Genomic DNA, 21,645 nt, shown 5'->3' with positions numbered 1-21,645 from the left:
AGATTTAAATATTGCGTATTTTATAAAGCATTCGCTTGTGCGATCAAATTCGGTAAAAATACAATTGCCAAATTGGGACCAAGGGCGATGGAAGTTGATCCGAGTGTGTCTGCGGCGCCAGTGTCCCCCACCAACAACAGCAGGCGTCATGCCAGCAGTGTTTCGTCCATGCACCATCATCCTGTGCCGATCACTCGGTCGAATACACTCCCCCGCCGTGCCATCGATACGACCGCGACGAGACATGGTTTCCTTCGCTCGCTCACTGCGCCGATATCGTTCTTCTTTCCTCCGAGCCCCACGTCAAACCATGCTGCGTCCGCCACTATCGCCGCAGAGGCACCGCCACCTACGAACCAACTGCATCGCGACGACGACGCATACCATCACGACAACCATGACGAAGGCGGCACCGAGCGCTCCACCCTTCTCCGAAACATCAACGCGGATGTCGATTACTACAATGTTGACGCACATCCCCCTGAAAACTCGATCCATGTCGGCATGTCTGCCACCCTGCCCACTCCCATTGCATCATCCGACCAAGTCCCACTACCGGCCAATGGCTCTCCCGCCACGGAGACTCCCGTCGCCGACGAGTCAGGTACGTCGATGTCGACGTTGTGTGTCATTTCGCCACATGCCGTCTCGTGTAGAAGAGCAACTGCGCACGGAATTGCGCCAATTGTACCACCGAGTCCGGTACAGTGCGCCGTTTGTGGTGCTATTTGTGCTATACATCTCATACCAGCACATCAAAGGTACAGTACCGACTCAAGTCATCACCACATCGTCATAATACATGACGTCTCCCCCTCCCAGGCATCTTCATTTGTGTCCTTGGAACGACCTCCATGATTGCCCTGGACCAGCGCTTCCGCGGACTCGTCGCGAAGAAGGACAAGGCGAGCGCGCTGTCCCTCGCGGGCATCGTCGCCGTATGTTTCATCGACTCGGTAGCCCTCTCCGCCTTCAACGGCGACCGCACTCCCGTCCACACGCTCGTGAAACCCATCGCGGACCCGGCCGACATCGCCGACATCCTCTGGACCGTCATGCTCAACGGTACATGATGTACACTACTTGTGTGTGACACTGTTTTCTCGACAAGCAAGTGCTATGAGATATGCAGATTGAATCGTGACATTGGAGGCAGCATTCTTGTGGTTCTAATGCGTGACTCTACCTAGACCTGCTGCTACGCCTTGCCAGCCTCAGCCTCAAGGCCGTGGTCGCCCTCGTCCGACTCGACTGGTGCTGCCCCACCGCGCCCCCCGCGTCGCAGTACCGACGAAAGCGGCGACTGTACGCCGCCATTGAGACGTCCACGCTCATGGCGCGGTCACTTGCCGCCGGGTGTCCTTGGTTTAATTACTACAACGCCGCCGATTCCAAGCACGTTGCCATGTTGTTTCGATGCGTGTACATTGGCTTCAAGGTAACCTTATATATATATATAATATATAAATATAAAATATATACATATAATATATATAATATATATACATATACGGTTATATATAATATATATATAATATATATAATATATACACATATTATATATATAATATATATACATATGATATATATACATATAATATATATAATATATATACATATAATATATATAATATATATAATATATATACATATGATATATATACATATAATATATATAATATATATACATATAATATATATAATATATATAATATATATACATATAATATATATACATATAATATATATACATATAATATATATACATATAATATATATATATATACCCCCGACTCTACGGTCAAGATACGGTGTCACGTGTTTGATTTGATTGCTGTTTTTGCCTAAGTGTTTATCAAACAACAACGGTGACTGACGTGGTTAGGTGGAATGCTATTGTTATTTATTGCCACGGTTAATCGTTCAATCAAATTGTTTTGACTTGTATATGGTGCCAGTGCTATGTGTGCAACGACCATCTTTCCCAAGTCGCCACGGCGGTGCGCGCCGCCGTGACCGCCCGCCTCGAGTATGGGACGTACGTGAGCCCGACGGAACTGGCCGAAGCCGGCAGCCCCGAGTGCTCCATCTGCTACGACGCCATGCATGCGCCGGTTCAACTCGCGTGCGCGCACATGTTTTGCGAAGAATGCGTGGCCGAGTGGTTTGATCGCGAACGATCGTGTCCGCTCTGTCGTGCCGACGTGGATGCCGCCCCATCGTCGTCGACTAGTACTACTAGTCCCCCCGTGCCACAAGCCACAACGAGTAGTTCTAGTAGTACTAGTAGCATCCGACACAAACCGCTCTACTTGGACGGCGGCACGAGTCCGCTTCCGCAATTCTTATAAGCCACATGTCCCAACGTGATGTTATTTCAACAGTGTTTTTGGTCGTACAATAGGTTTGAAATCGTCCAGGTATTGTTTATTGTTGCATTAGGCCGAGACCGTGACGATGGCCACATGTCCTGGGTCCGCCGCGGCGCCAAAGGTAAATGTGCGGGTGAGGGTACCCGTGAGCACCGCGCAGTCGCCCCCCGGCTCTGCCCGCGGACTTGTCAACAACTCTCTAGGGGACACGGGAGTGGACGACGACAACGCCGCTCGGGGGGACGTGACAGGGCTCGTCACGCAGTGAAAGTGCGGCATGGCCTTGAACTGCATGCACACTTGCATGTGCACATGGAGCTGCTGCAGTGGGTGGGCGACTGTATCGACTGTAAGAGTCACGGGGAGGACGTCATGTGACACTGGGCAAAGTGTGACGAGGGCGGGGTTGGCGCAGACGAGGGCGATGGCGTCGTAGATGTCCCCGCCGCTCTGGGTACGGGCGCTCCCTCGCAACACCCGCTCCACAAACGACAGCGCCGTGGCTTCGCTAGATAGATATACACGTTGGAAGTGGCCTGTAGCTCCGAAACTTCAACGTCGGGATGGGGGGCAACGTGTATGTACCTGCTGCGGGTGAGGCGGGCGACGGGGGATGACGACGACGATCGCTGCACGGACGGAGATAGGGGCAGCTCGAGTTGGAGGAGAAACGGCAGGACCTTGGCCATGAGAGCCCGCACAACGTCGTCGGACGTCGCGACGGGCACCCCGTCGACCACGTACTTGTCCCGGGCAATGTCTTTGAATACTTGTAGCATGGACAGGTTCTTGCTGTCGCGGCGGTTGAGGCCGGCTTGCTTTTCCTGCTTCTCGACGACCCCACGCTGCCACGTCAGAGGTACACGAATGGGGCTCCACGCCGCCACCGCTGCCTTGTACATGTCTATATGACATGAATATTGATGTCATTCCACGATCGTTGGTAGTTCAGACAACGTCTACACACCGGCGGACGCGGCCCCGCCCACCGCCACTTGCATGGCCAAGAGGTCGCTGCGCGCCACAGACGTCAAGGCGTCGATCCATTCTAGATGCATTGCTTCTGACGGAGCCTCGAGAAAGACCAACGACGCCGGCGACCCAGCCGAAGGCGGCACCGCGATCTCCACCAGTTGCGAGGACGACGATGTGACCACACTGCGCACGGTAGCGCCAAGCACGGACACGGACTTGGTAGCTTGAGATGGGGCACCCTATTTAATCCCGTTCACTTTGCACAGCATGAAAACCTGCAGTACCGACGCCGCGTCGCCGTTGCCGCCATCGAGAATCCAAGCCAGGGACGCCGATAGCTTGGACAACCCGAACGGATCCGAAGGCTGCGAAGAAGACGACGGGGGAGTGTCTGGGACCGTCGTGAGGTCCAACCGGCCGTGGTCGTGATGTAGCACGGCCCACACTTTCTGCCGACACCCCGACGACGACATATGGTGAACGAGTTCGCCGGACTTGCAAATCTAGGCGTAGGTGAGCCTGATCTACTGACATGTTGGCTGGCTGTATACCCTGGTGCCATCTTGCTTTTCCATGGACAGGCCTTTGATCACTTGTAGCAAGTCGTTGCGAAGGATGTCCATCGCAGTCGTGTCCAGGTGGCCGTCCCACCGAAGCCGTTGGATGAGGTACCAAAGGTTGCGCACCCGTTGGCGTGTCTCGCTTTGTTGCTGAACGAGCTGCATTGATGCATGTAAGAACACATTGTCGTCGAGGGCGGCGACGGTCGTTTGAGGTGACGATGGGGTAGACTAGGTAAGCACACCAGTCATAGCCTGAAGATGAAGTTTGCACACTGGGGTACCATTGCTTTACCCAATACCAGCGAAGGTATGGCGTCATTGTGATCATCGTCCACGCACTCGGCAGGTCGCGCCATGAAGTCCCAGTCGTCACCGGCTCCTCGTGCGTCCATGGCAGCTCTGATGGCGGAATGCGAAGATCCAACGAAAATGTCGAATGAAACGGCGGTGAAACTGCCGCATATAGTTTGGTGAAGTAGCCAGGTCACCCTCATGTCCAAGCCCATGATATGGTGGGACGGTGGTAGGCGGCAGAGGAAGGTCACACCCATCGTCGTGATGACTTCGGCATGGTGCGCTTACGGAGAGATGGCAAAGCGTTGGCATGTCAAATTCGCAAGAATTTGAATGTTGGGCAGCCAATCAGCGCGCTTGATTTTCATCCCCATACAAATAAACCCTGCATACAAAATGGCAGTCACTTGGGGCTGGAATAGTCATATTGGGCGGGTGCTATCTTGAGCAGCAAGAAGCCATCACAATGAACGGAGAAGGCGGCGGCAGTGCGCCCCATCAGACGTTGTCAGCAATAGGAAAGGCACTGTACGAGACATCCCTCTCGATGTCGTCCGATCAGCCCAGCATCAACAGGCAGACACAGCAAGGTGGCAGCACATCAACGCCTACGACGACGGCATCTGGCGTTAAACGCGAACGTACCGACAGCTTGAAGCAGCTGCTTCCGCCTCCAGCTGCACAACGCGCCAAGGGAAAGGGAATCAAACCCAGTCCCATCGTGACCACCAACCTCGACCATGTGCCCGACGCAACGCCAGGATCGGCGCGCGGCGGCGACAAGAGCAACCCGCGGCGGTGGTCCAAAGCCGAAGACGAGTCCCTTCGCGTCGCCGTCGAACGAAGTGGCGAGCGCAACTGGAAAGCGATTGCCGACCAGGTCGTCGGTCGAAACCACACGCAGTGTCTGCAGCGATGGACAAAAGTTCTCAAGCCTGGCCTCATCAAGGTACACACGCATACAGCTCCAAGTCGAGTCCTTTGAACGATGTACCGCCGTAGGGGCACTGGACGCCCGAAGAAGACGCCAAGCTGCGCGCGTTGGTCGCCGAAGGACGCAAGAACTGGGGCCAAGTGGCGGGCCAGATTCCTGGCCGAACGTACGTGGACACGAGTTCCCCTTTAGCTTCGATTGTTAGCTGTGGTCACTCACCCCATTATCAAGGTCCAAGCAGTGCCGCGAGCGATGGTGTAATCATCTGGACCCAAATATCAACAAGGGGTGCGTCACATATCATGGTGCCACCGCACTGTCTCATGGAGTGTGCATGGTAGCAATTACACGCGGGAAGAAGACCAGGTCATCGTGGACATGCAAGCCAAGCTCGGCAACCGATGGAGTGTCATTGCCCAACAACTCACAGTACGGACAACGTTGGACTTGGTGACCCAAGCAAGGTCCTTAAACCGAGGGGTGGTGATAGGGGCGCACGGAAGACGCGGTGAAAATCCGATGGAAGTCGCTCATGCGCACGCGCCGCAGCTCCCGCGACAACGCCGCCGACGACGACAGTGGCAACTCGGACGAGAACGACGACCAGGCGGCCAAGAAGCCCCCGGCGACCCCCGAGAAGCCCCACGTGATGGCCAAAGCCCGCGCCAAACCAGCGACCAAGGGGGCAGTTCCACCTTTGTCCAAAGGGGGGACGGCGCCGCCCAAGCCGGCGACCCCCACCGCCACAAGTGTCCGACGCCACCAACCGTCCGACACGTCGTCGCAGCCCCCGTCGTTCAATTCCAATGGACTCGCTACCCACCACTACGCGCGGCCGCCATCTGCCGACTTTTTACACGAGGTATGTCGTCCGATATCTCAAACGGTGTCACACAAGGGTTGTGACAGCGTTTGAAACGTCGTGTCCTGGGGTGGTGATGTTGCATGTGTATTCTGTGTGGTAGCCCCCTCGCCCCCCCCCCCACCACCACCAACCGCCCTCGTTCAACCCCTACGGCTCGCTCCGTCGAGAAACCCACGGCACGTACATGCAGCAGCAGCAGCACCCCCCTCCTTTCCATCCGCCGTCCACGGCCGTGTACAAAACGTCGGCGGCGTACCCTCGCTTGCCATTCTCCGCACCGCCGTACCCCCCCCAGTATCACAACCCGTACGAGTACCCGCCCCCGCCCGCTCATCTCCACCACATGCCCCCGCCCCCTCCGTACCTCCTGCCGTCCCAGCATCCCACGCTGCCGTCGGCGTACCGGCTGCACGCAGCGGCAGCGCGCGAGGAGTGGGGCACGTCCTCCCACGCCCCGCAGCTCCCGCACGACCCCGCCGTCTCGTCCGAGTACGACCTGTTCCATCAACAACGGTTGCGACTCATGGTCCAGGAGCGCGAGCGCGCGGGTCCGACGCTGTCCCCCGCCGCGTCCCCCGGCCAAGCACTGCTCACCAAGGAACTGGCGGCCAACAGCGAACGCCAGAAGCGCCAAGCCATCATGCAAAACGGGTGGAAGCATGCGGCGGCGGCATCGGTTGGCGACGACGACGACGATGCCTCCTTGACACAAGACTTGCACACGACCCCCGCGTACATTGACCAGGATGACGACGACGAAGACCATCACGTGACGGTCCGATACGGCGCCGACGACGAGTCGCATTTGGCCCCTCCCGACGACACCATGGACGACGACGATCTGCATGACGACGACGAAGGGTACAGGAGTACGAGTCGCGTCGGTAGTAGTACTAGGACGCGCCGTCATGTTGTGGTGGCGTTGCCGCCGGTGGAATAGGTAGTAACTAGTCTAGTAGTAGTAGTAGTAGTACATACTAGTCGTCGTGTGTTGGGAGGATAAAACACCCCCGTTATGTCGTGTTGGTGGTCGTTTATTGTGCTTTCGAGTGAAATGTCGTGGCGTGGTTTCTCGTTCAAATTTAAATCGATTTGATTGGCTACCTCAGTATTATTAGCCAATCAAAACCTTCTCAATGAAATTCAACCAATCAGATCGATTGTGGATCGGTTTGGTCGGCGCGATCCAATTGCACAACCCCTCCCCAAATTTGTATATAAAATCGACAATACGTGACCTACTAGTCTTTGGTTCGCCCTTCACTGGTCGTTGTCTTCGTCGTCGTACATGCCATCCTCGTCCTCCCCGTCGTCAACTTCAAACGTCAAGAGGGATAGCCCATACAGCACTATCGCGAGCACGCCGCCAAGCAGGACGTTCCGCGTGCCTTTGTCGAATGTGACCACCGGGTCGTAGTTGGGGTCGTCAGCTGCCACGTGGACAGACTTGACCACCTCTCTGGAAATCAAAACTTTTGAGTTTTCTTGTGGAAACAAAGGTAGAAACTCACCGTTGACTCCAGCTGAGGCTCTGGAAAGGCACGATATACGCGGCATGCGGTACCACGTTGAAATCGCCGGCCAAAAAGGCCGCGTCGAGGTTCGCAAATGCATTGGAAGTGCTTTGCGTGCACAGCGCCGCGTGCGCGGCCGACTCAAAGTACGCGTGGCGGACATGCGATGCAAATTGCACCAGGCGCGGACCGTGGATGGCCACCACTTCGCGGAGTTGGCAGTCGCTCAGCGCGTCCACAACGTGCCCAAATACCACGGCATCGACTGCCGACGGGCTAGACATGCGTCCAAATGGTGACATAATTCGCCAATTTTGGAAGATATTGTTGAAATCACCCAGAAATCGAGCAAAGCCGTATGATTGGATAAAAAGAATGTAGGTTGCGATATATGATTGGCTAAAACGAATGAATATTCACAGAGATGCCTTGTAAACTTCAATAATGTATCATATGTCGCAGGTCCAGCTATTGATTGTTGGCCAGAGGAAATATTGACAGTAATCTTAGCACAATACCATGGCAATCTCTGTCTTACAGTGGTCGAGACCATCCACGACCCTTTGTGTGCTTGTATTTGAGATTCTTAGAAAAAATATATGAAATTCAGAAGGCATTCGTAGTTTTCCTCAGTGAATATCGATTCTGCCATTAAAATACCTTGATTCACATTACATGGTCGAAATACCTTGCAAATGTCGCATGAAAAACTCGCATAACATTATATATTGTAACCTTCAGTTGCAACGGTTACACAATTATTTAAAATGGTCAAATCAGATACAGCACTAAAGTGTAAAAGAATACGTCATTACAATTAAAACTGTGAGAACATAATAATATTTTTATTAGAATAGTAAGACTGTTTGTTAATAATGATAATCCAAACTCAATTATCCATGGCAATCGACTTGGGCAAACTCAACGCACACACAGTAGAAAAAAACATTTAAAACGTGTTTCAAATAAAAAACACCGTCTTTCAGACGTCACGAACGCGTTTCAAACACTTTTGAAAAGATCACACAAGACATGATGGACGGACGTACTTGGTCCCAAAGAAGTACGGACCATCCGAAGCTTCCAAGAACGAATTCAGCGCGACATACGAATCCCGCGCGGTGAGGTAGACGTGTTCCTTGGACAAGAGCGACGTCGATGCGTGGAATGCGGCGGTGTGGCGCACATGAAGGAGCTTGGGAACCACGCGGTTGAGAGGAAACGGCATCACGCGCTGCACGGCCGGACGGGTCACTTCGCTGTACGTGATGGGGTCTACCCATTGGCAGTAGTCCAACACCCGCGCGAGCTTTTCCTGGACGAGTGCACGGAACGCGATGGATTCGGCGCGCTGCTTATCCGTCAAGGGCGCATCCAGGTCTTTGTAGTACTGTACCCATACACCAAGTCAGAACGAGGACGACAAAGGCGGAACGTACGGTTTGAAGATGCAGGATAATGTCTCCCGCCGGGACGAGGAAGTGCCCGTCGTTCAACTGCGGCAACGCACCTGGATGACGACATGAGACAAGACGCATACGCCGATATATTCGTGTACCTGTGGTCTCATATTCTGGGTATTGGGAGTTCACCATGTGCAGCTTGATTTCGGCGAACCGCGCATACGCTTGAACGTCCCAAGCAGGAAAAAACTGATGAAGTGATGGACGGGCATCACTTCCCAGCTCGGCGGATGTCTTTGGGAGAACGCGCACCTTCCTGTCAAAACTGCGTGGATTCGCCGCCTTGGATCGATCCGTGGGGAGAAGGGTGTCATTGCGGTCAGGAAAGCTCAAGTCCACTTCGTTGAGGAGCCCGCCGCCGATGTCGGTCATCGTGTTGAGCGCGAATGGAATGGCAGTGCAGACCTGTATTCCGGATAATGTTACCGGATACTTCCGAAATACCGGATAATTCGGACTTGAAAAATGCGATTTCGCGGGCAATTGACGGCAGCGTCGTTCCCGATCTTGATGGAAGTGTCCCAGTTCATGCATCGAGTGAGCAGCTCGGACACGTGCTTCGTGATGCTGAACGAGGAGCGCATGTCCTTCGCGATGAAGACCAGCGGGGAAGACATGCAGACGTTCGTGCACTTGAGCGTAGCCAAGCTATTTGCCGACGTCGTCGTGGAAAGTCGCGCCGACAACAACATTGCATTTGCTCTTGGGATCGCAAACTTTTCAAGGGCGCTTCAATCGGGCAAGGACGCTAGCGGCGTCATGCTGCGCTTGCTCAAACGCGATGGACGTTCGTTTCTTTCCCTACGGGCTCGGGTGAGTTCAGCTTTTAGCTCATCCATCGAGTCAACCGCTGTGGGCTTAGTGGCGTCGCGTATGGTAGACAGTGGACCTCGACATCATCCAAAACATTCCCATTGAAGTCGTGTCCATGGCGACCGCAGAAAACTACCGTGAACCCAACATTCCGCCGCCCACTGTCGCGCTGGAAATGCCACCGCTTCGCGCGTTCCGCACCATCACCGATCGCCTCAAAACCATGCAAAAGTACCTCCTCGTGCGTACGATTCCGCCACGCCATCACTGTTTAATGCACATTATGCACATAGATCCAAGCTGGGATGGACGGCACCCTTCGACTTCGCGTGCAAAGCGATACGTTTGTGTTGCAGACATTGCACACGAACTTGCGCTGTCGACCCGATTTGGTAGAGCGTCCAAGCAGTGACGACATTGTGGATGACGAAGCAAGCGACGACAACGCCGCGTCGTCTGTGCGAGTGGACGCGCGGCACGCGTCCAAGATGCTATCGGTGGACGGAAATGCTGTGCTCTCCGTGCTATGTTGTACGTGACCACATCTACCTCTGAATGTGCTATATATATATGTATCATTTACATTATGATATATCAGGTTTGATCGACCAACAAGCACTGGTGATCCATGCGATTCTCGTGGACCAGTTTGGGTCGTTTACGTGCTACGTGCCTGTCGTGGCCATGCATTGAGCTCAAACGAACCAGCGACAGACGACATAACGAACGAACGACGCATGCTATTTACCTATAAAAGTTAGTTGACGGGCTTGATGGCGGACTTTGGTGTGCAGTGATAAGATATCATATTAAGCAGTGCTCGAATTGTTTGGCCTTGATGAGTACTAGTATGTACGTGATTTGCCCTTCTTACAGTTCGAATGGCAACGGTGTCGCTCGCTCTGGTGAGTTCACTACTAGCCGAGAAGCAAACCAACCCCCCGTCCAGGCAGGAGATCCTTCCATTAACGTAGTGCCGCACAAGCTCGACAGGCAGACAGAACGTTTTGCATATAGATTTATGTGGTGCTTAGGCGAAATCATTACCTAGAACTTGTATTATATTGACTGTAATTTATTGGTTGTCCCTCATGTTAACACCATCTACAGCTTAACGTGTCCACACTCTACTGTATGTAGTACAGCCAGCCCTGCTGCACTCGGCAGTGCTACTAGTTTGAAGCAAACCATGGCCTGCATCCACTTTCGCGCTGATTGAAACATAGTAGCGCATTGAGCTGTAAGTTTCACTTGCGTAATGAATTGATTGGAAACATGTTACAGATGAAGGCTCAACGCAGGTACTACAACATGGCGATGGAGGTGGCCAAACACTTGTTCAGGTAGAATTGCCAAACCTGTAGCAGGTCAAGCAGCCTCTGGATGAACGTTACTCTGTACTACTTCTATCTGATGGATAGATTTTTGTCCTCAAAATTGTATGGGACCAACGGGGGAGTTCGAAGTAGTAGAAGTATGCTACTCCGGAGTATTAAGCACTACTATTGCATGGTTCATTAGGTTATCCGGCGATACTGTACAGTAAGTAGCGCTACCCAAAACTACTCACGTTAGTAGTTAGTAACTTATTTATGATGTTCACGAGTGCCAGAATGTTCTTGGGGGTGGTCGTGATGGGCATGCTGGTGGAGGGGTGGGCAAGCTCTGGACGTTGACGTAGCGCGTCCGAAACAGAAGCAGCGCTAGCCCACACAGCACTGCCCCCACCGCGCCCATGCACACATACACGCCGACCCACGTCGCTCGGTTGTTGTCCTGACTTGTCTGCATCGTCGACGACGTTGTCAGGTCTCGGAGGTGGGCACGGAGGTCGGTCAAGAGCAGCGCGACGTTGGCATTCTGAAGGGTCCACGCAGCCACGATGTAGTCGGCTGTTGCGTTTCCCATGGCGGATTCGATGGGTCCAGGAACATGCAGCGCCGCGAGACACACTGCCGACGACGATGTGACGAGGGGGGCGCCGATGCTGCCCCGGACGGACGTGTCACACCCGTGGGTGGCGTCCAGTATCGCAGACGAGGACACGTTCAACGGGCACGCGGCTTGGGCCACGGGCGCCGACACAAAGTCCGGCGCTGCAAATTGCACGCACGTGACGTTCACCACGGCTCGGCCTATTGGAAACATCAGTAAAAACAGGGGGCAAACTGCCAAACGACGACATACGTTGAGGGGGGATGATGGGGCAGCCAGCGTCCCCCGGGACGGCAAGAGGCGCGAGGGTGGTCACTGGCGACGACAGCTGGAGAAGCAAGTAGTTGTACGACGGGGGGGGGAATGAGCTCCGCTGGAGGATCACGCGGGCGACATCGGTCATGATCGGGACGGACGCGTTGCCAAACATGATGCCCACAACATTGGACGCATTTAAAGACGACCGGTTGCCGCGTTGGAACACGCACGCGGCAGCCGTCACGGCAAACTACACAGTGCACCACGAACTTCAACATTATTACGTACTCCCTCGTGTTTCCATTCAGCAGATGCCTAAGTACATGGAGGGGACAACGACGTACGCTAGGATGGACAAGGGTGGCAGTGCACATGGAGCCATCCCGCAAGACGACGCGGCCCACGGCGACACTCCACGGTGACAGCCCGGTCCTGGATCGGTGGTCTGTACGAAACACAGTGGCCGACGCCGACACGAGTAGCAGGCAGCACCACACGACAAACGCGAGGTTGGTCCTGGTGGATAGTAGCTGGAGGTGTAACATGTCCAAATCAAACGTGTCACTACATCGACGATGGCAGAAGGATGTTGCATGGTGAGTCAGATGATTTCCAGCAAGAATACAGTGATGAGATCAGTTGCCGAGGCGGTTCAAACACAACGGCAGATATATCACCGAAACCTACTTGATGGATGCGATGGCACGAGATGGCGAGAACGATCTCAAGTAACATATGGAAGGTATACCAGAATTCTAAAACAACATCTAAAGTGGGCTCACGCAGCATGATTTAGTGTGTTTCATCATATTTCACACCGGTTGCCAAACTCTACCGGTACCTGGTACTTCCACTGTTTCATTATTTACCATTTGACTTCGAGTTGACCCCAAAAATTTATTTCTTGTCCAAATTTGAGGGCCATATATCCGGAGTATCGTTTTGGAAAGAGCATGTGATACTAGAGGTACCATCTATTAGAACCATCTATTGACAATGAACACAAAACACAAGCAATGATAATCGACTTGGTTTAAACAACCAAAGAATAAAATACGAAATAAATATATTTCTATTAAAAATAGGGGATGTGCATCCGAATCGAGTTTTGCTGCCATGGAGCGCGTGCGCACCGGACGAGAGCTCACCGAGTCCATGAAGATGGTCGTTGTTAAACAACTTCAGCACTCCTTAAACAAGGGCAAGTTAGCACATGGCGTTATAAGCACCGCCGCAAGTCACTTCAAGCTCTACTGCAGTACCGTCGCAAGGATCTGGAAGACATTTCTACTTGGTGACATCGAGAACAAGAATGTCCCACCCCCCTCAGTGAATATGCATGTGCAAGGCACGACGCGTCGGACGAAAGCCACTCTACACTCCTGATCAGGTTATTAAGATCGTGCGTGAGATACCTCAATCCCAGCGATCGACAATGCGCAACATATCCGAGGCAACAGGACTGTCGACGGCGAGGTTCAGTCGCAGCCTCAAAGCAGGGACACTTGAGCACTGTTCGTCGCGACTGAAACCGTTGCTCACCGAAGCGAACCAACTAGAACGGATTGTGTTTTGTGGCTCGCATGTCCGGCGCGAAGCACCAGACATAATGCTCGCTGAAACCATCGACCAAATCGGCGACCTACAAGAATGTCCATTTCAGGAAATGTGGGACATCATCCATCTCAACGAGAAGTGATTCTATGCTGACAAAGATCGCAGAAAGATGTACCTTATGAAGGGGAGACGCCTAAACGACGTTCTTGTAAAAGCAAATGGTTTATCCAGAAAGTGATGTTTCACGCAGCTGTTACACAATCGCGGTTTGATATCGCTCGTGACAGGCACTTGGACGGAAAGATCGGTATGTGGCCAATCGAAGAGCAGGTGCCGGCCATGCGAAACTCTCGTAACCGCGCAGCGGGAACTATGGTTACAACGCTGGTCAACGTAAATACTCTGGTGTACCAAGATTTCGTCTTAAACAAGGTCGTACCTGCGATTAAGGCAAAATTTCCAAGTGCGAACAAACAGGTGGTATTGCAGCACGACAACGCGAAACCGCACCGATCCATCAACAGTGCCGTCTTTCAGGGTGTGTCCACCGACGGTTGGACGTTTGTCGTGCGCTGCCAGCCGCTTAACAGTCCCTACCTCAACGTACTCGATCTTGGCTTCTTTGCTTCGATTCAAGCGCAACAGTACAAGTCTTTCAGCATATTTGTGGATGATGTGATTCGTGCAACCATGGGTGCCTTTGACCCTCTCTGCAGCAACAAGCTGGAGGACGTGTACCTCACCTTGCAGGTGGTCATGCGGCTCGTACTTCACCATCTCGGCGGCAACCAGTTCCGGTTGCCTCACCTGAAGAAGGAAGCAATGAGGCGCGCTGGTACTCTCATGGCGATTGTTACCTGCCCTTTGGCGCTTCTTTATCAAGCGGACTTGCACCTCCAACACCATGGCATTCCGGTGCGACAAATTCAGGAATGAGATTTATAACTAATGAAAATCGTGCATATTCGTTTTGAGCCAATCACAATCAAAAGTGTACACTAATTTGAAAAAAGTGATTGTATCAAATGGACACTAATATGAAACGGAGGAAGTACTTGTGTGGATGAACGAGAGATTCCTCAACTCCAAGCAGCAGAATCGCCTGGATAAAAGAAGTTCAGGGCAAAGCAGCGATCTCTGGGAAATAATTACTACCATTTGGCAAGCGAATTATAGTGAAAAAAGCTAAAATTAACCGCAAAAATGTGTAGTAGGGAATATCGCTTACAAAGCCGCATCCGCAGAGTCAGACCACCTGTTCTGTCATGAACATCACAACTGCCCTGAAACAGCAGGTACTGTAGCAGCATTGACTGCAGCTATTAGGGCCTGTTCCAAGTAGATATTTTTTAGAAATGAAAAATTGGTTCCAAGTACAGTTTCCTACCTTTTTACTAGTACCCTTTTTCTATGACGTCTTTTTCTAAATCGGTCAAAAACAAGGTAAATCGATTTTAAATGGCCCAGGCTATTTCTGGGCCTTTTATAGAGGCTTTTCCTCACATAGTAGATATCCAGCCATATCCACGGTTCACCCATCAAGTCCACGACATATTTCGCTTCCTCAGTTGGTCGTTGTTCACATTCAAGAATCCCTTCCACGTTAGCCGAATTTGACGACCGCCAGTGACGGTGGACCATCATCCATGCGCCAGGAGGTTCGCATCTTCCCATATTCTCGTTAGAGTGTGGGAGGGTGTCACGGTTCCTGATATATGACTCGGATCCACGTTGTCGTACCTCGCCACAAGTTGAAGACAGCGTCAAGACTCGAACCCACGAGCCAATCAGGTAACGCCATCATTAGGATGCCGTTCCCTGATTGGCTAGGCATTAGCTAGTCCGTGGAGCCTCTAGAGCCAGTTGTTCTCACTGGTTACTAACAGCAAGCTAATTCACATTCCGTTTCACGCGCAATCACCCAGTGTTCCCCCTGGCTACTATACCCTTCCACTGGTTATGTGCTCGACCCCCGCCGCAGCAGAGGATGAGCCCTAAGTTTTTTGCTTTGTCTCGTAAGCGTCTTCTTGACGAGCTTAGTAAGGATGCGGACGACTCCGATGTTTAGATAATACAGCCACTAATACGATCATCGTTTTTGCATATATCTATGGGGATGCGAGTTGACATAGGGCGATGCGAGGCAATTCGACTGTGCGTATATGCGAAGATACAAAGATGCGACAGGGATGCGGGAAGATGCGATGAGTAAAACTAAAAGCTAGTATGGCACTAACTAGATATACTTGTGATGTGGTCGACAAATGCCCCACGCAGCGCATTGTATTTTCGACGCCTTCAGAATCGATCAAACTGAGAATCGTCTTTGTCAATGGTCGTTGTGTCGACTTCAAAGTGACCGCAGTCTTGGTCACCCTTCACCACGTGTCGCGTTCGCCCTGGACAAGCATATTGTGCATAATAACACAAGCTGTCCTCACGGAGACGATTGTATCAGGTGCCAGAGTCTGCAAGGACGGTCCATGATGTGGAATCGAGCCTTCATGGCCCTTAATATGATTTTGTCATCGTTGCGCGCTGCTTCTTGGGCCTTGACGTATGCGGTGGCCTTACGTCCCTGCGCTTCGCTGATCGTCTTGACAAAGAGGGTGCTCGGGGTAGATGTCGTCCGCAAGAAAATAGGGGATCTGGAAACTAGTTTGTGATTAGTATGTTATGTATGGTATGTCAAATTACTTATCATGGTTGATAGTAATTTGTAATTTGCTGGCCAAACATGAACTACCATTGGTTAGAATTTTGGATTGAAACAATTTCATTGGCTAGGCGATTGTCTGCCTTTTGGCTACTGCTATTTGAGCGGGGATCTACAAAGTTTATGAAGCTACATGTTGTTAATTGGCTATGCTGCCTAACCGGTTCAAAATGTTGATATCGTTGTTCGACTCGGCTATACCGATGTACGAGTGCCGGGAAAATACTACTTATTCCAGTCATTGAGCAATAGAGTATACTTACTTGTTGTATGCAGCTTCATGGGTCGATCGTCGAAATCGACGAAACGTCGTTGAAAAAAGTCCAAGTACAACCGCGACATTCACCATCTGGACTGTTGGCTGTTTGGAGGTGTCGACCGCACGACGAAGAAGTGGTTTGGGATTTTGACATTCGACGACCGTACGAAGCCTACTTTGTCCGACTTGATTTGAAGTATATGAAACCAGGTACCAAAATCATGTCGGACAAATTTGGTTCGTACGTGTCGTCGAATGAGCGGCACGCCTTGGAGACCAATCCCCGGCTGCGTGGCATGAATTACACCCACGCTTGGGTCAACCACTCCGAAAACTTTGTCAACCCCATCAACGGTGCCCACAGACAGTCCATCAAAGGTGTGTGGGAGGTGAGGATCAAGAAATACCTCAAGGCGATGCGCGGGGTGCACCGCAAGCACCACCCTGGGCATTTAGACGAATTTTTGTGGCGTTCGTAGTTTTTTCCTCGGAAAGCTGACGGCAAAATGGTATTCAATGGACTTGTCATTGCCATTCGTAAACAGTACTTGAACTAATCTAATAAATACTTCGTACTTGATTTGGTTGCTTGACATTCTTTTGTGTGTGGTCGAAGGTTGTTTGGCGGTCGAGGCGGCGATGTTTTATCCGGTTGAATTTTTGGAATTGAATAAAGTTAATATAATTAGTGACCGGGGACTTATCTGGAAGAGTGCTCTTCAAAGTTTGACGGCAGCATACTCTGACGGCGATCAGTGAAAGCCCATTTCGTCACTTAAAACAGTCGCTCGCGCATGTTCGAGATTGGTCGCAGGATCGGGCAGTCCATGTATCCATTGCACGACTGCTGCATCTTGCGCCGCTTCTTTGCACGCGATGCCATCTACATGCAATCAGCATCCGACTTTCGTTCGTCATCTTGCACACCAGCAGGCACGTCGAGTCACATTCCCACAGTGCTTGCTGTACATGCCCAAGACAAGTCGATGTACTGGCACTAGTAAAGATAAGCCCCGGGCCCTGATTATAAGAAACACCGGTTCCAAGTGTAACAAATTCAAGTAATAGTGTCGCAACCGAAAAGTCAAAGCTCAAAATACTTAGTATTATTAGTAGTACTTTTTCCAATACCGTGAACTAAGCCGGTGAAAAACATCTTTTCGTCCGCTTGCGGTGGGAAAAACCAAGTGTGCCACATAAATTCGTCCAGATAGGCGGGTAGGTAATTCTTTCGAATTCCGCGCATTGTTTTGAGAAAGCGCTTGATGCGAACTTCCCACACACCCTCGATCGTCTTGGTGTGTGCGCTGGTCGCTGGATCCACGAAGTTTTCCGAATGGTTCACCCAAGGATCACCATAGTTCTTGTCGGCCAGCAATGGGTTATTAGACAGTGTGTGTTTCGTCCGACGACACGTATGGACCAAATTTTGTCTGATACGATCAGAGTACCTGGTCGGATGTGCTGCCCAATCATGGCAGACAAAGTTGGCTTCATACAGTCGTGGAACGTAATGCGCCCGAACCGCTTGCCCGTAGTTCTGCCCACGTCGCCGAACAACCAAACGTCGGGGTTCTGGGCTCTGCGGTTGTATTTGGATTTTTTAATAAATATCATATAATTTGACAACCTTGGATACATTAATTAAATGTCATATAATTCGATAATCTTGGATGCATTAATTACAGAAATAAATATCATATAAATCGACAACCTTGGATATATTAATTACAGAAATACACATTACATAATTCAACCACCTTGAGTATAAAAATTACAGGAATTAGTATTATATAATTCGATAACCTTAGATACAGAAATAAAATTGTATAACACGGCAACCTTGTATATATCAATAACATACATATATACTATACGGCACCCTTGGACGGCAACCTTGTATATATCAATAACATACATAAATATTATACGACACCCTTGGATGTGTTAATTAGAGAAATACATGGAATAATTCAACAACCTCGGATATATTAATTACATCAATGAATACTACGTAGTACTTACTATCTAATTCTAATTCGACATACCAACGTAGCACTGGACAACATCTCGTTAGAGCTCATGTCTCGACAAAAATTGAACATGTCAATTGTGGCAACTTTTGAGACTTCCGTCTCGCGGGCGGCGACCGTAACCGGCTTGCGCGAGGCCCATGCATACATTAGCAGCACCGCCTTCGACAATGGAAGTTTGGATCGTTCTTCGAACGATCAACCCTCATACTGCGCTCGATGGAACCGCAGCTAGCACAACGGCATCCCGCCTTGTCCCGCTCAAGGTCATGTCCTTCGCGCATGACGGACACATCATCTTCGACTTGAGAAGCCCGACCTCACCACGCACTACAAGCAGCTTCGTCACACGTGGCGGGCATAACGGTGCTGAACTTGAACTGCGTGGCGTTAGACATGTCATACTGTGCGACTCGCTGGGTTCCTCCATCGCGGCAAATTTGAAAGTGGGGGCAAAACCTGACTTGCGTACATTTTTGGTGGGAGTTTTTGGCGGTCAAAGTGCCTTTTATCTGGATGTATAAGTAATTATCCGGAATACGTTACACTTGGAACGGTGTTTATTATAATTGGGGCCGGGGGCTTATCTTCACTAGTGCCGATGTACTCAACATGCGCCACCGCGCTTAGTGAGTCCTCGTCGTTCATTGGCGACGTTGCCAAGAGTACTTTCTCTTATCCACGGAGAGAATTGGTGGCAAACATGGCGATATAGTGGGTGGAGCCAGCGATTGTCAAAAATATATTTAAATATATTTTCTGGTGGAGTTATTTATTGTTTATTTATTGTGGTTTCCGATAGAATAAAAATAATTATTGCAATATATTTTGCTTGGCCAATATCTTTTGCACTAACCATTGATTCGCCAATAATTATTGCACTAAATTTTGATTGGCCAATAACTAATGCAACCATATTTCAAAGGGCAATAACTATTACAATAACTAATGATTCGCCAATAAATATTGAATTTTTTTAATTCGTCAATAATTACTTGCACTCAAATTTTGTTGTCTACTTCCCCGAGTGTTTTTTTCCTTGACTTGAAAGCGCTTCTCTTTGGACACCTTCGCTTCGTCTTTCTTTGCTTTCTTTGCCGTTTCTTGTGGAGATAGCCATTCTGTCTCGCCCTCATCGCTGTCAGAGTCAACCTCGCGTCCTTTATAATACGAGGACGGTATCTGCAATTAATCTCGAGGCTGTAACCCATTTTTGGAAATGAAATAGCTGGATATCTGTGCATCCAAAGCAATATCTGTCACATGTTTGCACTGATGTTCTGTGTGCACATGTCATATGCTAAGGTATAGCTAAGATTCCGACTCGGTGGACTTATTTTTGCTGCACACAAAATCGACGCAATACCTCTTCAAATTCATGCGTATCCACAATTTCTAGAGAGGTGGGGTTGATCATTTCATTTACACCAACTCTGACAGAACCATTGGTTAAAGTGGTGCAAATACTTTGGCAAACAATTTACGAGTCCAAATGTTGCCTTTCGATTGTTTACAGAATTTTCAGCTGTTTTGCACGTCAGTTCCAGGCCAACGTTATAGATTTTGCAGGTTTCGAAGATGCAGCAAACTCCTATTCAAGCCAATAAAACTTACTTACGCATTTATAACGCGCTTTGATTGGCCAAATTCTGACAAAATATATATGGTGTGTATTTGATGTTTGTATTCAGAAATGATGCACAATTGATTAATAATTTCCAGCCAGAGTTTCGAGTATCGAAAGCCAAAAAACTAATATCGAGTTTTCTCGGCTCACAGATCGAAGGGTCTCATTTTTAGAGTCCTAGTGAGAAGGTATTTTGGCCATGAGGCGAAGGTACGGGTGGGTATGGACAGCCCATTAGTCCATATAGGTGCGTATTCGATAACTCAATCATTCGTTTACTCAATCATTTTGATGATCTTATCCTCATGCCACGCTATGATTACGCATGTGTGAAATATTTGTTCTCAATTTACAAACACAAATGTCAAACCTCATTTTCCATTTCCACCTCCACCCATCAAAGCACTATGGTTGAGCGCTGACATCAGTCAGAGGTATCGGTTCAAATCCGATTGATGTTTGCTTAATGCTCTGTCCACCTGCCGTACTTAAAGCGGCGCTTGAATGTCATGGCCCCGGAAACGGGTCTACGATCCGGGGGCCGAAGAAAACGTCCATGATTTCTTTCGTGGTCCAAGACTCACGCGCGGACTGGGGTCAAAGGACTTGCTGACGTGTTCCGGTCATTTGGTCTTGGTGTGGCGTGGATATTGCGAGCAGTTTCGAGTCCCCAATGCGAGAGAAGATTGGAACATGTGAGCCAGCCAAAAACTTGACCAGTCATACACTGTATTGTAGGGTGACATATATTGTCCAATCAGGGCTATTGGATTCGGAAAACCAATATTATTGCAATAAAACAACAGCAATAATTCTATGGAAACCAATAACTATGGCAATATTGCGTGGGGTCCAATAAAATAACTCTGCACTAATTCTGTGGAAAACAATAACTATTACAATATATTTCGCTCTTCCAATAAATATTTTTATTGTTCAGGAACAATATAATAAAATAATTATTGCAATATATTTAAATAATTGTTTTAACAATACATTTTTGACAATCTTGGGTTCGGTGTTGGCCGCACTTGCACACCCAAATGGAGCTTTCCGGCGAGATGCGCGTGAAGTAGAGCACCGCTAGGGGCTTGCCCCGGATACGGATCGTGGTGCGTGGACATCAGAATTTGAATTGTGTTGGTATCGAGGTAATTTTGGAGACTTTAATGACTGGTTAGGGGCTTTGCGAAAATTGAATGGTAACGTGAATAATTCTCCTAACGTGACCGATCAGTGATCCGCCAAAATTTGGATTTTTTCCTTCTTGAATTACTCAGCGGCTATTTGTGCTAGAACAAAGATGGACACACATTCTGATAGCCAATTTCAAGTGCTTTCACAAGGATTCAAAACCGATCGGATCTGACAGTTCATGTTTCTCCAATTAATTTAGAAAGTTGAGCATTTACACAGTCGATCAGTGATCCGCCAAAATAAATACTTGAAGTGAGTATTGAATTCAGT

At 49.9% G+C, this 21,645-nt stretch overlaps 9 protein-coding genes across 10 annotated transcripts; 5 read left to right on the top strand and 4 right to left on the bottom strand.

Annotated features, from left to right (window-relative positions):
• Positions 1 to 65: 65 nt before the first annotated feature.
• On the top strand, positions 66 to 2,940 carry H257_03456 (hypothetical protein). Its single transcript, XM_009827560.1, has 5 exons — positions 66 to 604; positions 657 to 761; positions 823 to 1,065; positions 1,191 to 1,438; positions 1,959 to 2,940. The coding sequence occupies exons 1-5, from the start codon at positions 88 to 90 to the stop codon at positions 2,349 to 2,351; spliced, it is 1,506 nt and encodes a 501-aa protein (XP_009825862.1). The 5' UTR covers positions 66 to 87; the 3' UTR covers positions 2,352 to 2,940.
• Positions 2,405 to 4,372, bottom strand: H257_03455 (hypothetical protein). Its single transcript, XM_009827559.1, has 6 exons — positions 4,192 to 4,372; positions 3,899 to 4,138; positions 3,632 to 3,850; positions 3,340 to 3,586; positions 2,958 to 3,276; positions 2,405 to 2,880 (listed from the first exon to the last, which is right to left on the bottom strand). The coding sequence occupies exons 1-6, from the start codon at positions 4,300 to 4,302 to the stop codon at positions 2,439 to 2,441; spliced, it is 1,578 nt and encodes a 525-aa protein (XP_009825861.1). The 5' UTR covers positions 4,303 to 4,372; the 3' UTR covers positions 2,405 to 2,438.
• Positions 4,373 to 4,632: 260 nt separating this feature from the next.
• H257_03454 (hypothetical protein) lies at positions 4,633 to 7,033 on the top strand. Its single transcript, XM_009827558.1, has 6 exons — positions 4,633 to 5,153; positions 5,207 to 5,304; positions 5,370 to 5,426; positions 5,480 to 5,567; positions 5,629 to 6,000; positions 6,104 to 7,033. Exons 1-6 carry the CDS (start codon positions 4,671 to 4,673, stop codon positions 6,941 to 6,943), a joined length of 1,938 nt encoding a protein of 645 aa, XP_009825860.1. The 5' UTR covers positions 4,633 to 4,670; the 3' UTR covers positions 6,944 to 7,033.
• Positions 7,034 to 7,165: 132 nt separating this feature from the next.
• H257_03453 (hypothetical protein) lies at positions 7,166 to 9,365 on the bottom strand. Its single transcript, XM_009827557.1, has 5 exons — positions 9,076 to 9,365; positions 8,957 to 9,027; positions 8,567 to 8,907; positions 7,515 to 7,793; positions 7,166 to 7,462 (listed from the first exon to the last, which is right to left on the bottom strand). Exons 1-5 carry the CDS (start codon positions 9,350 to 9,352, stop codon positions 7,264 to 7,266), a joined length of 1,167 nt encoding a protein of 388 aa, XP_009825859.1. The 5' UTR covers positions 9,353 to 9,365; the 3' UTR covers positions 7,166 to 7,263.
• Positions 9,366 to 9,405: 40 nt separating this feature from the next.
• Positions 9,406 to 10,628, top strand: H257_03452. Of its 2 annotated transcripts, XM_009827555.1 has the most exons (4): positions 9,406 to 9,793; positions 9,861 to 10,034; positions 10,087 to 10,324; positions 10,392 to 10,628. In XM_009827555.1, exons 1-4 carry the CDS (start codon positions 9,446 to 9,448, stop codon positions 10,484 to 10,486), a joined length of 855 nt encoding a protein of 284 aa, XP_009825857.1. In that variant the 5' UTR covers positions 9,406 to 9,445; the 3' UTR covers positions 10,487 to 10,628. The 2 variants fall into 2 exon arrangements, with proteins under 2 accessions (XP_009825857.1, XP_009825858.1); XM_009827556.1 differs by having other exon boundaries at positions 9,861 to 10,324.
• A 764-nt stretch (positions 10,629 to 11,392) lies between these two features.
• Positions 11,393 to 12,531, bottom strand: H257_03451 (hypothetical protein; the record flags this gene model as incomplete). Its single annotated transcript, XM_009827554.1, has 3 exons — positions 11,393 to 11,928; positions 11,981 to 12,236; positions 12,331 to 12,531. The coding sequence occupies 3 exons, from the start codon at positions 12,529 to 12,531 to the stop codon at positions 11,393 to 11,395; spliced, it is 993 nt and encodes a 330-aa protein (XP_009825856.1).
• A 571-nt stretch (positions 12,532 to 13,102) lies between these two features.
• On the top strand, positions 13,103 to 14,479 carry H257_03450 (hypothetical protein; the record flags this gene model as incomplete). Its single annotated transcript, XM_009827553.1, has 3 exons — positions 13,103 to 13,300; positions 13,377 to 13,681; positions 13,831 to 14,479. The coding sequence occupies 3 exons, from the start codon at positions 13,103 to 13,105 to the stop codon at positions 14,477 to 14,479; spliced, it is 1,152 nt and encodes a 383-aa protein (XP_009825855.1).
• Positions 14,480 to 16,739: 2,260 nt separating this feature from the next.
• H257_03449 (hypothetical protein) lies at positions 16,740 to 16,997 on the top strand (the record flags this gene model as incomplete). The annotated part of the gene is made up of 1 exon (XM_009827552.1): positions 16,740 to 16,997. The coding sequence occupies one exon, from the start codon at positions 16,740 to 16,742 to the stop codon at positions 16,995 to 16,997; it is 258 nt and encodes an 85-aa protein (XP_009825854.1).
• A 273-nt stretch (positions 16,998 to 17,270) lies between these two features.
• Positions 17,271 to 18,981, bottom strand: H257_03448 (hypothetical protein; the record flags this gene model as incomplete). Its single annotated transcript, XM_009827551.1, has 5 exons — positions 17,271 to 17,401; positions 17,970 to 18,093; positions 18,567 to 18,713; positions 18,763 to 18,881; positions 18,957 to 18,981. The coding sequence occupies 5 exons, from the start codon at positions 18,979 to 18,981 to the stop codon at positions 17,271 to 17,273; spliced, it is 546 nt and encodes a 181-aa protein (XP_009825853.1).
• Positions 18,982 to 21,645: the final 2,664 nt, after the last annotated feature.

This window comes from Aphanomyces astaci (assembly GCF_000520075.1).
Source record: "Aphanomyces astaci strain APO3 unplaced genomic scaffold supercont1.6, whole genome shotgun sequence".
Classification (NCBI taxonomy): Eukaryota; Oomycota; class Saprolegniomycetes; order Saprolegniales; family Verrucalvaceae; genus Aphanomyces; species Aphanomyces astaci.
The sequence above is the reverse complement of the archived record's forward strand: the minus strand, read 5'-3'. Positions and strand labels throughout refer to the sequence as shown.

What these genes read in the sequence shown, in the direction of transcription:
- H257_03452 (XM_009827555.1), top strand. Translation starts at nt 9,446, where the DNA reads ATGCGATTTCGCGGGCAATTGACGGCAGCGTCGTTCCCGATCTTGATG. An exon ending in TTCTTTCCCTACGGGCTCGG is followed by an intron (nt 9,794 to 9,860) that starts GTGAGTTCAGCT and finishes CGCGTATGGTAG; the next exon opens with ACAGTGGACCTCGACATCAT. An exon ending in CCATGCAAAAGTACCTCCTC is followed by an intron (nt 10,035 to 10,086) that starts GTGCGTACGATT and finishes TTATGCACATAG; the next exon opens with ATCCAAGCTGGGATGGACGG.
- H257_03456 (XM_009827560.1), top strand. Translation starts at nt 88, where the DNA reads ATGGAAGTTGATCCGAGTGTGTCTGCGGCGCCAGTGTCCCCCACCAAC. An exon ending in CTCATACCAGCACATCAAAG is followed by an intron (nt 762 to 822) that starts GTACAGTACCGA and finishes TCCCCCTCCCAG; the next exon opens with GCATCTTCATTTGTGTCCTT. An exon ending in CTGGACCGTCATGCTCAACG is followed by an intron (nt 1,066 to 1,190) that starts GTACATGATGTA and finishes GACTCTACCTAG; the next exon opens with ACCTGCTGCTACGCCTTGCC.
- H257_03454 (XM_009827558.1), top strand. Translation starts at nt 4,671, where the DNA reads ATGAACGGAGAAGGCGGCGGCAGTGCGCCCCATCAGACGTTGTCAGCA. An exon ending in GACCCAAATATCAACAAGGG is followed by an intron (nt 5,427 to 5,479) that starts GTGCGTCACATA and finishes TGTGCATGGTAG; the next exon opens with CAATTACACGCGGGAAGAAG. An exon ending in TCATTGCCCAACAACTCACA is followed by an intron (nt 5,568 to 5,628) that starts GTACGGACAACG and finishes GGGTGGTGATAG; the next exon opens with GGGCGCACGGAAGACGCGGT.
- H257_03455 (XM_009827559.1), bottom strand. Translation starts at nt 4,302, where the DNA reads ATGGACGCACGAGGAGCCGGTGACGACTGGGACTTCATGGCGCGACCT. An exon ending in GCAACGGCGACGCGGCGTCG is followed by an intron (nt 3,587 to 3,631) that starts GTACTGCAGGTT and finishes GGGATTAAATAG; the next exon opens with GGTGCCCCATCTCAAGCTAC. An exon ending in GGGCGGGGCCGCGTCCGCCG is followed by an intron (nt 3,277 to 3,339) that starts GTGTGTAGACGT and finishes CATGTCATATAG; the next exon opens with ACATGTACAAGGCAGCGGTG.
- H257_03453 (XM_009827557.1), bottom strand. Translation starts at nt 9,352, where the DNA reads ATGACCGACATCGGCGGCGGGCTCCTCAACGAAGTGGACTTGAGCTTT. An exon ending in TTATCCTGCATCTTCAAACC is followed by an intron (nt 8,908 to 8,956) that starts GTACGTTCCGCC and finishes GTATGGGTACAG; the next exon opens with TACTACAAAGACCTGGATGC. An exon ending in CCGTACTTCTTTGGGACCAA is followed by an intron (nt 7,794 to 8,566) that starts GTACGTCCGTCC and finishes ACGCATGTCTAG; the next exon opens with CCCGTCGGCAGTCGATGCCG.